At 34.7% G+C, this 12020-nt stretch overlaps 1 protein-coding gene across 1 annotated transcript in view; it reads right to left on the bottom strand.

Moving 5' to 3' along the window:
* Window positions 1–913: 913 nt before the first annotated feature.
* LOC132755364 (uncharacterized) overlaps window positions 914–12020 on the bottom strand; it is a 172098-nt gene continuing 160991 nt past the window's right edge. Inside the window, exon 14 of the mRNA XM_060746236.1 lies at window positions 914–6310. Coding sequence (XP_060602219.1) covers window positions 6122–6310 — 189 coding nt within the window. The 3' untranslated portion in view covers window positions 914–6121. The remainder of the gene's footprint in view (window positions 6311–12020) is intronic.

Consider the following 12020-nt stretch of genomic DNA (forward strand, 5'->3'; position numbering starts at 1 on the left):
CTAGACAAACATCCTGACCAAGTTTGATGATGATTGAGGCAAAAATGTGACCTCTAGAGTGTTAACAAGGTTTTTCTATTTTTAGCTCTTGTGACCTAGTTTTTCATCCGAGATGACCCATGTTCGAACTCATCCAAGCTATCAACTAGATAAGCATCCTGACCAAGTTTGATGATGATTGAGGCAAAAAAGCGACCGCTTAACAACAAAATGTGAACGGACGACGGACAATCATCGATCCTAAAAGCTCACCCTAAGCATGCTCAGGTGAGCTAAAAATGGGGCAAAACAGGGTTATGGTTCTTTGGCACTGTACTCTGCCTCAATGCCCTCTTCCACTGTGTGCAGTTTAAACAAATCATGTCCAAGGGTTATCAGGTTATGATCCAGACAAGATTTTTCTAAAAGGGGAGATGATCAAAAAGTGGGGCAAAATAAGAGTTATGGTTCTTTGGCACTACACTCTGCCTCAATGCCCTCTATCAAAGTATTAACAAAAAATGTCGAGCGACACATCTAGCCCTTGACTCACATTATTGGTAATTTTGTTTGAGAAACTTGCCATAAATGGGTACATTGAAGTTTTCAATTATGGAAAAAAGAAAAATAGTGAAGACTTTGCGATAAATAGTTTTCAAGATAATGAGACATTTAAGGCCCCTTTGACCTTGACCTAGTGACCACAAAATCAATAGGGGTCACTTACTAGTTATGACCAATCAATATTAGAAATATGAAGACTTTGTGATGAATAATTTTCATGATAAGTCAGCGGAAACCATTCAGACATTTAAGGCCCCTGTGACCTTGACCTTTGACCTAGTGACCCCAAAATCAATAGGGGTCATCTACTATTTATGACCAATCACTATGTGAAATATGACAACTTTGTGATGAATACTTTTCAAGATAATCAGCGGAAACAATTTTGACATTTAAGGCCCCTATGACCTTTGACCTAGTGACCCCAAAATCAATAGGGGTCATCTACTAGTTATGACCAATCACTATGTGAAGTATGAAGACTTTGTGATACATAGTTTTCAAGATAATCAGCGGAAACCATGTGGTCTACCGACGGACAGACCGACAGACATTAGCAAAACAATATTATTATACCCCCTCTTCTTCGAAGGGGGGCATAATTAACATAAGCCACCGGCCACCCACTGTGGAGTCAATGATCGACATTTTTACTTCTGACTAAAAGCAAACAAAGAAACGGTTTAAACAAAACAATAAAAAGAAAATTAAAGGATAAAAGAGTTTTTCCATTATTTTATTTTAATAGGTCTGTCTAGTCACACTTGTTGTTTTGTCCAAGTATGAATCCTTTCCATCAACTAGAACTATCGCTGAATGCAATTCATACCCCCACCAATGTCCTTGACAAAAGACGACTTGGAAAGGTGGTTAAGGGAATAACTTAAGTGGCACAAACACATACACATAAAAAGAAATTATCTCTGGTGAAAAAAAGACAAATTGTACAGGTAATAGTATAAATATATATTGTCAAATCATGTTCGAAACAGTTACAAATAACCTTTCATTTTCCCAATGTACTAAAACAAACAGAAGCAGTGAAGTTAAGAAAATAGCATAATTATGTCAAAATGTACTTAAAGAGTGGAAAAACTTTGTATACTGAGCTTACTTGTGACCCTTCATATATTATATAGTTTCAAGTAAATATTTGTTCTGGTTTCAGAGCTATTAAAGTTAATGTAAATTTCTATGAAAATATTTATTAGTGGTCAGTTATTTTGCAGTGTCTAATGGAATATTTACATGTATTACTGGTAAGTATACAGTATCATTATATATTAAAGTTGAAATAAATGGGAAAATAAATGTCCATATGTGACTGAAATATTTAGGTTAGTTATAACAGTATAGATATTGTGATAAATTATGAACTGAATAAACAAGTGAATATCTGTTCTAGTATTTAAGTATTAATGGTTATATCAGAACATTTTCTAAGCCTAAAAGGGGCATAACTTGTGTCATAATTCAATGGAATTGTAGAATTATCCTCATCTGAGCTTGCTTGTAACCATTCATATAAATTTTAAGTTTCAAGTAAATATATGTTCTGGTTTAAGAAATATTATAGTAAATAAATTTAGAGACATAAAAATGGACCTTACTTTGTCAAAATACAATACAAAGTTATCCCCCCCACACACACTTTTTTTAGTTATGAAACTTGACCTGCATATCTTACTTGCGACACTTCATATATATTTGAAGTTTCAAATGATTATCTGTTCTAGTTTTAGAAATATTCAAATACATGTGAACATTTTCTAATTTTTGACCTTCAACTGTGACCTTGACATTAAGCCGGCAAAAGGTTAAGATGGGCTCTGCACATTGCCCAGTTGGGGTGAACATTTGAGTAAAGTTTGAAGAAAATTTTTCAATTAATATAGGATTTATAGAGCGAACATGACATATTGTCTAATATTTGATTGTATGTAAATTTGAAGACTTAAAAAGCACAGTCTGTTCGCTATCAGTTTCTCTACTTGTAGTAAGGTTTGTTAGCGAACAGCATGGATCCTGATCAGACTGGGCGGATGCGCAAGCTGGTCTGGATCCATGCTGGTCGCAAAACGCATTATGTTGGTTTTGTCATGGCGTGGCTCATATCTGTTTTTTTTTCAGTTGTTAATAATACATTTCTGTCACCAATTTTAAGTGATTTTTTTTTGCTATATCTGAAGATAAAAAAACAAGAGCACCGATTAGCTATGGAATTACGCCCGAATTTAAATTTGTTTTAAGTAAATAACATTTAAAGTAATCAAAACTAATTTTTAAAACAGAGAGGATACACATTTATAACATTTGTCCAAAACATGTTTGATTTCAATTATCAATATTAAAGCAACATTTAATAATTTTCATAAAAACTGAAATAGCGATATATATCATTAATAAATAGGGTTTCATAACCGCCGTATGAACACATCTGCGGATGTTTCTAAATTCAAAATTTTACTATTTCATGTTTAAAATGTTGAATTCTGCTTAAGCCAGTGCTAGGGGGCGTGGACGGTAACTTGCATTTTCCAGTACTGTCCATGAACAGGCTCAATCAAACCGAGCCTGCAACATTTTCAATTTTGCCGTGTTGGGCTTTCTTTAGGGATTCTGTATTTATCTATTTTATATCAATTCTAAATCTTATTTTGGTGTGGAGGCAACCTAAATGAGTTTTATAAGCATAAAAAATGGGCAACCTCATTGTGGTGAAATCCAAAGTACAATTTTTGTTTTTGCATGAGAAACTCCGCCTTCAGATCATTCGTACATCAATATTAAATTAACAAACATGACTATGAATAGCAGTCCTAATTTAACAGTATATTTCCGCATTGTAAAGGATGTTTTCATACAAATTTAATCTTTTATCTGAACCCCAGGCCTAATGCACCTTGAAGCTGAAGCAGTTAAAGTGTGTTTGCAAATAAAACTCTCATATTTGCTCTGTTCCGTATAGCAACTTTATCAATTAATATATTTATATTTATCAATAAATATATATATTGATATATATATAGCAACTGTGACATAGCGCATACACAAGCTAATTATAGTCTTCATTTGCATGTTAAAATTTGTATACAAACTTCAGTGTTACCATGGGGTTTTCCGTTTAAAATCCCTATTTATGAACAATATTTGATGAGATTTACAACAATACTGTTTAAAAGGTTAATTAAGCTGTAAAATGCTTGGTTTTTAGACAGACAGCAAAATATATTTACATATTTATTCAATGTAGCTTTAAGATCTATATTGATACATCATGCCAAAGAGCCATGCACTTGTCACATAATTACTTAGTGACAATTATATATGCCACAGCTTACCGCTATACGGGCAAAAGTGTAAAAATCTTTTTTAGCAAAGTGACCTTGACCCACTGATCCCTACCCCAATCAAAAGGATGAATACCATGCAAGTTATCTTCCTACCAAATATAAAATATATCTGTCACTTAATAAAGGCTGTATGAGCAAATGTGTAAAAATCTATTTTTAGCACTGGTGACCTTGACCCAACTGACCACTAACTCCATCAAAGTTTATGTTTCTATCAATTATAAATAACATCTGTCTATAGAATAAGGTCAATACACCTGTAAAAATGTAAAAATCTATTTTTAACATTGGTGACCTTGATATTGGTAACATTGACCTTGACCCAAATGACCCCTTACTAGACCCAAAGAAGGAGGACCTCCCTTGGCATGTTTGTATTAATCTAAGACATCACATAAAATATAAAGGCTGTATGAGCAAAAATGTTTATATTTATTTTTTAAACCAGTTACCTTGACCCTAGAGACCGCTTACTCCACAAAAAATTAGAGGACCATCAAAGGTATCCACCTACTAAATATGAACGATATCATTAAAGAAATTAAGCAATTAGGAGAAATTTAAGATAAATCCAACTTGCCGGAATAGGTTAACCAGACAAGGAGTGAAAAAAGGGAAATAACTGAAATTTTGATGACACAGTTATATAACTTGGCAATATCATGTACTTCGTATTGATAAGTAAGTGTGGAAATTATAAAGCCATTAGTATAGATAGAACTTAAGATATTTCCAACTTGCCGTTTTAGGTTAACCATTATTCATTTTCTAAGTGCTGAAAAGGGCAATAACTTGGTAAATATGAAAGCCAGAGTTATGTAACTTGCCCAGATCATGTACTTTGTATTGATAAGTGTGTAAACTTAGAAGCCATTGGTACAGGTAGAACTTAAGAAAAATCCAACTTGCCGTTCTAGGTTAACCTCGTACGGACAGACGGACGGACAGTTCAATCACTATATGCCTGGGGGCATAAAAATAACATTTGTTAACATAAATTCCAAGTTCAAGGGGGAATAATTCTGGAAATAGTCAAGCCAGTTTTATGAACCTTGTCACACAACATGTGTGTAATGATAAGAAATATATATTTGAAGTTTGAAGTAGATACCTTAAAAAGTAAAAAAGTTATAATATTTCTTAAAGAAAATCCTAAGTTCAAAGAAAGATAAATCTGAAAATATTGCTTCAAGAGTGATGAACCTTTTGACATAAGATGTAATTCATGATAAGGAATAAGAATTTGAAGTATGAAGTTTGATCCCTTAAGAAATAAAGAAGTTATAGTAAAAAATAACATTTTTCAAGTAAAGTAAAGTTTATGGGGAGATAATTCTTGCGATATTTGTGCTAGAGTTATGAACCTTGTCACATAAGATGTGGTTGATGATAAGGAACATATATTTGAAGTATGAAGTTGATCCCTTAAGAAATCACCTAAACAAACTTGCAGACCAAGATATTTGGATAACAACAGTATAGCCACTAGAGAGTTAACAAGATTTTTCTATTTTTAGCTCCTGTGATCATGTTTGAACTCCCCCGAACAATTAACTAGACAAGCATCCTGACCAAGTTTGATGACAATTGAGTAAAAAATGTGACCATTAGAGTGTTTACAAGGTTTTTCCATATTTGGGTGGGTTTACTTGGTTTTTGACCCAAGGTGACCCATATTCCAATATGAGCTTAGAAATCATCAAAACAAACTTGCAGACCAATTTCCTGAATATTTGGATCAAAACAGTGGCTATTAGAGAGTTAACAAGATTTTTCTATATGTACATATAGTGAAAATCAATTACCCCCGGGGCAGGCCGATTTTGACCCCAGGGTTATAATTTGAACAATCTTGGTAGAGGTCTACCAGACAATGCCTTATGCAAAATATCTAAGCTCTAGGCCTTTTGGGTCTTTAAATTTATTCTTATAATTCCTTTTGGTTGCCATGGCAACCAGATTTCTGCATGGAATGAAATTCTTTGAACAACTTTGGAAGCCCTTCACCCAAGGATCAATCCTGCCAAGTTTGGTTGAAATTGGACAAGTGGTTTTTCACAAGAAGATTTTTTAAGTTCACTATATAATCTATATAACACACAAACACACACACAGGTGAATCGCTATATGCCACCGCATCGCAGATGCTGTGGTGGCATAAAAAAAAAAAGTCAAGCTAACAACATAAAATGACGCTGATATGGAGCCCAGAAATTAGGTATTTCCTAACTTTCCAAATTTGATTGTAGAAGCCCAACAAATGTTTGTTTCTGGTCTGTGGTAATAGCAAACTTTAGTGCCCATGTGATGACTTTCTGTACAAATTCTTGTCGCTCCATAGTTGATATATGTGAAGAGTGGTTGGCCAGGTCTACCAAAACGCTAACAGACTCCAATGGATTAGGAAATGGTGACTGTAAGATAAAATCATTACAATAGTTTTATTCTTTACTTTCTAGTTAACAAATACAGAAAAGATAAGATGAGCAGCATTTTGTTAACTAGAGAGATAAACCTCTGACATAAAATTTATCATTCCTTCTAACCTAACTTAATAAAATTATCAGAACAGAACAATACTTTATTATCTCAAATCAAAAGACATATGAGATTACAGAGCAAATGCAAATTTCAAAAAAACATGACAGGTGGTGTATGCAAACAGTATTATAAAGCGATATTTTCAGTGAATTTAAATAAATATTCAGTTATTATAATAAGTACATCGGTGAGGGGAGTGGGGGGGGGGGGGGTGGTGCTGATGCGAGAATTATTCCAAAAGGTGAAGTCGTATGAAAATGGTATGAATCTTAAAACAGACTATAGACAGTTGTAGGTGTATTGACATTTGTGTCTATTTCAGTCTTAATCTGATTGGTTCAAATTTGTTGACCATGAATTAGATCGTAGGAAACGTGACAGTTAAAGTGTGTCGTATGTGTTTATTTACTAGTACAAACAAAAACAAACATGGATTAATGTGCATACTTGTCAACAGAGAAAAAGTATTATCAATTAGCTGAGACCACATGAGCATATAATCTGTAACCACATGAGCATAGTATCTGAGACCACATACTTTACCTGAGACCACATGAGCATCCATGTGATTTTTATCAAGTTTCAAAACAATCGTTGGCTTTCTAAAGAGGAAAATACAGCATGATGGTTTTCTAAAGAGGAAAATATAGCATGATGGCTTTCTAAAGAGGAAAATATAGCATGATGGCTTTCTAAAGAGGAAAATATAGCATGATGGCTTTCTAAAGAGGAAAATACAGCATGATGGCTTTCTAAAGAGGAAAATACAGCATGATGGCTTTCTAAAGAGGAAAATATAGCATGATGGTTTTCTAAAGAGGAAAATATAACATGATGGCATTCTAAAGAGGAAAATATAGCATGATGGCTTTCTAAAGAGGAAAATACAGCATGATAGCTTTCTAAAAAGGAAAATATAGCATGATGGCTTTCTAAAGAGGAAAATATAGCATGATGGCTTGCTAAAGAAGAAGATATAGTATGATAAATGTAACAAAAGCATGACAAAGATGGGACCATATAATTATGCCGGAATGTAAATTTTTTTGAGTAATCAAAACTAAAACTGCCACAGTCATGGTGTGAATACCCTCGCATACCACTTTGTCAGAATCAACAGTGGTCATTTAGAGCTCAAGGACAAACTTCCTGCCAAATCTTAGGGTATTAAGTCAGTGCATTGCTAAGTTATGTCAGTCTGTGTGAAAGTCTGTCCTCTGTCCTGGCTGAATAACAAGAGTGATCAGTAATCACATGTGTCGCCTCATGATGGCCAATTTCATGTTGGGACAAATTTTGTGACAGACGGACAGACAGTGCATAACTAGACTTGGTACTGATCATTCCTGTAAAGTTTGGATGAAATTGCACCAGTAGTTTATGAGGAGTAGTCTGGAAAAGTTTTGTGACGGACAGACGGACAGACAGACGACGGAGAAGTGATCCCTATATGTCGCCACTACTCTGTAGAGGCGACACAAAAATCATGCGGTCCGAGAAAAATTTCCTTTCTGTCAGTCCTCATAAAATTTCAAAAAAAGAAAAATATCAATGACCTGATTGATAACAAGTTCCCCATGATAAAAAGAATTTATTAAAGAAGATATTGAATTTTGCGGTAAATTACAAATTTGAAAATTTTGTTTTACGATGCCTGTTGAAATAGCCGATGAGTAACAATTTTAAAATAATAAAAAAATATTTAATCTAATGTAATCAAAATCAACAACAAGTAGAATTGTGAATGTTTCTGCAAGAAACAGACAAATTTTCAATTGTCACATATTTTCGCAATGCCACTTTTTATAATTAAAACTAGAAATGTGTCCATAGGACTCCACCAATTTGTCAATCTTATGTCTCTGGGTCAAATTAAATTTTTTTTGGCTAAATGTGCCCAAGTTGAAAGCTAAAAATCTTTTATTTAGTAAAGTTGAAAGCTAAAAATCTTTTATTAAGTAAAGGGCAAATACTACAAATACTGACTAAATGCACAATAAAACCCCAAGGTGCATAAGTACATATGCTAACCAATATTCTTGTGAACTTTCAGGCCTACAGGTCAAATACTTTTTGAGTTACGTGCAACACAAGTTGAATATTGTAAATTTTTACTAAGTCAAGGGCAATAACTCCCACACGAAAATACCCAGGTGCACAACTACACATGCTGAGCGGTTTCAATATTTTTTAGTTACTTGCTACAAGTTTAAAACCATTTTCCTGAAGTTCAAACTCCGACTCCCCAACCCCTTACTCTGCATCATATTCGTCAACTGCATGAGTGCAGCAAAGATGGCTTAACATATTCAACGTGATTTTTACTAGTTCAAAGACAACTAGAAATGTGTCCATAGGACACGCATGCCCCAACACGCCACTGTTCTGTCAATCTTATGACTCTAGGTCAAATATTTTTTGGACTACATGTGCCACAAGTTGAAAACTAAAAATCAACAAAGGGCCATAATTCTGTTAAATTTGGTCGCAGCAAAAATTCCTTCCTTTACTACCATCTACACATTAAGGTTGTTCATCCCTGGAAGTTTAAGCAAAATCTGCAAAATAAAAGCATTACGGAATGAATGACATCAAAAAGAAAGAACAGTTACCTATTGTCCCTCTAGCCCCATAATTACTCTCCTGTGTGTGCGGACGGACAGACGTACGGACACTCGGACGGACAAGTGCAACACTATATGCTCCCACTCTGTGGGGGCATAATAACTCTAAAAATACTAAATATATCCACACAAATATATCCAGGTGCACAACTACACATGCTGATCAACATTCCTGTAAGGTTTCATGACTTTAGGTCAAATTTTTTTTAGTTACTTGCGACACAAGTTGAAAATTGGATTTTTTACTAATTCAAGGACAATAACTCTAAAAATACTATAAATATCAACAATGTCAATTATTTTTTGAGCTATGTGCGACACAAAAAGAGAACGGATGGACGGACAGAAGGACGGACAACGGTATTTCTAAATGTCCCCCTTATAGTGGGGGCACAAAAATCGTAACCAAAAGCACGGGGTAGGAAGTGCTACACAAAGGATGGAGTTCTTATGATAACTTGTTTGGAGTTCTTATGATAACTGTCACGGAGTTCCTGGAAAATGTTACGGATTTTTGTGGAAAACTTTTCTATATACTTGGAGAACTCGCGTGAAAAATGTTCATTTTTACCTTTAAATGGGGAGCTTGAAGTGTTAAATTAAACTTTGATGATTAAGCTTGCCCAACATATTGTATAATGTTTCAGAAAAACCTTTTAGTCCATTTTTCATCGTCTTTGAAAAAAAAATCTGGTAGTTTTGAGTAAATTTTCCAAATTACTTGCTCATTCGTACATATTGATCTTTTCATTTGTGATCTTCTTTGTTGCTATACATAATTACATAATTATAATGCAGAGTTGCAAACATAAAGCCCAGGCTAATAAATTTATACCCCATTTTTCAAATGTCACGGAGTTCTTGTGATAACTCAAAATATGTCCTGGAGATCTTATGATAACTTTTGTAACTGCTAGTGTGTTTCTTGTGCTAAATTAAGGTACGTTTATGCGTATTTTATTAGTCTATAAGTGAGTTAACATTACATTAAATTACAGGTAATATAGAAGCCTCAAAATACTAGAGATAATTCGGTTTTATGAGTACAAACGAGTTGTCTCTTTTATTTACAGTCGTCAAACAATCAGTCCTTACCTATTCAAAAAAATATCTAGAGAAACACAGCTAGGTAACACATATTACCATTTTCCTGAAGTTCAAACTCCGACTCCCCAACCCCTTACTCTGCATCATATTCGTCAACTGCATGAGTGCAGCAAAGATGGCTTAACATATTCAACGTGATCTGGAGCTTCTACTTTTTTGTGCTTGGGAGTCCCAGGGCTCCTACTTTGAAAATCCTAGTGAGAACCCTGCTTAAGTTATTTCAATTGGTCAGCATCTTTTGTTTCTATATGATGGTCACACTAATGATAGTCATACTAATTTAACTGAGTTATTATAAAATAATGCTTGAAATGTCTGGGCCGGAAAAATATCATTCGGGCCGGAAATAAATCTTAGGGTCTCAGTCCTTATGGCCTGAAAAAAAAAATTGACTTTTGCATAGACTATTATGTATTCTACATGTTTTTAGTAGCAAAGATAAAAGTGACCTTTACATTTGACCAACTGACCTTAAAACTGAAACTGCCACTGCACGACTTGAAAATCCCCATTCATGCAGCTTTGCCTGGGGGTGTTTTATGATGAATATATGAGAACATAATTATATGCTTCAAATGTGAAAATGTCAGAATCAATACACTGTTTACAGGCATTCTTAAGCAATTGAGCAGACAAGCTTATTGTAGTAAAAGCCCCTGTGACCTTGACCTTACACACAGACACCTAAAAATCAAAAGGGGTCATCTCCAAGTCATAACCTGCATCAATAACAAACATGAAGACTGTGGGTCAAAGGATTCTTAAGTTATTGGGCAGACAAACTTTTCAAACTAAAGGCCCCTGTAACCTTGACATTTGACCCAGTAACTTCAAAAGCCATAGGGGTCATCTAATAGTCATGACTAACCTCCATGCCAAATATGAAGACTGTGGGTCAAAAGATTCTTAGTTATTGGGCAGACAAGCTTTTTTTAGTGAAGGCCAATCTGTCAATGATGTTTGACCTAGTGACCTCAAAATCAAAAGGGGTAATCTACTAATCATAACCAACCTTAATACCAAATATGGAAACTGTTGACCAGAGCATTCTAAAGCATTTGAGTGTGCAAGCTTGTTGAATAAAAGGCCCATGTGACCTTGATCTTTAACCCAGTGACCTCAAAATCAATAGGGGGTCACCTACTGGTCATGACTAACATCCATGCCAAATAGGAAGACTGTGGGTCAAAGGAATCTTAAGTTATTGGGCAGACAAGCTTTTTGAAGTCAAGACCCTGTGAACTTGACCTTTGCCCAGTGACATCAAAATCAATAGGGGTCATCAAATAAGCATGACAAACCTCCATACCAAACATGAAGACTGTGGGTCAAAGGAATCAAGTTATTGGGCGGACAAGCTTTTTTTGGTCAAGGCCCCTTTTACCATGACATTTGACCTGGTGACCTCAAAATCAATAGGGGTCATCTACTTATCATGACCAATCTATACTGAACCAAAAAAGAAACTTTCGCAAAGTATGTGCCAGTTGTTCAAGGGTACCACTTAGATGTACACACATATATACATGTAGTAGCTTGTAAAACTCGTTTTGTTTGCAAAATCGGTCAGCTAATCCCCGTATAAAAGCCTGATATGTTAATTCAATGTAAAAATCGTGTTTCAAAAGGATTGAAAAACTGTACTAACATATCTACATTCAAACTTGGAGAAAGTTTCTTTTTTGTTTTAGTATATATACCAAATATGATTACTGTGGGTCAAAGGAATCTTAAGTTATTGGGCAGACAAGCTTTTTGAAGTCAAGCCCCTGTGACCTTGACCCAGTGACCTCAAAATCAATAGGGGTCATCTACTCATCATGACTACCCTCCATGTGGAATATGAAGACTG

This window comes from Ruditapes philippinarum, unplaced genomic scaffold (genome assembly GCF_026571515.1).
Source record: "Ruditapes philippinarum isolate M1 unplaced genomic scaffold, ASM2657151v2 ctg183_1_1_1_1, whole genome shotgun sequence".
NCBI lineage: Eukaryota > Metazoa > Mollusca > Bivalvia > Venerida > Veneridae > Ruditapes > Ruditapes philippinarum.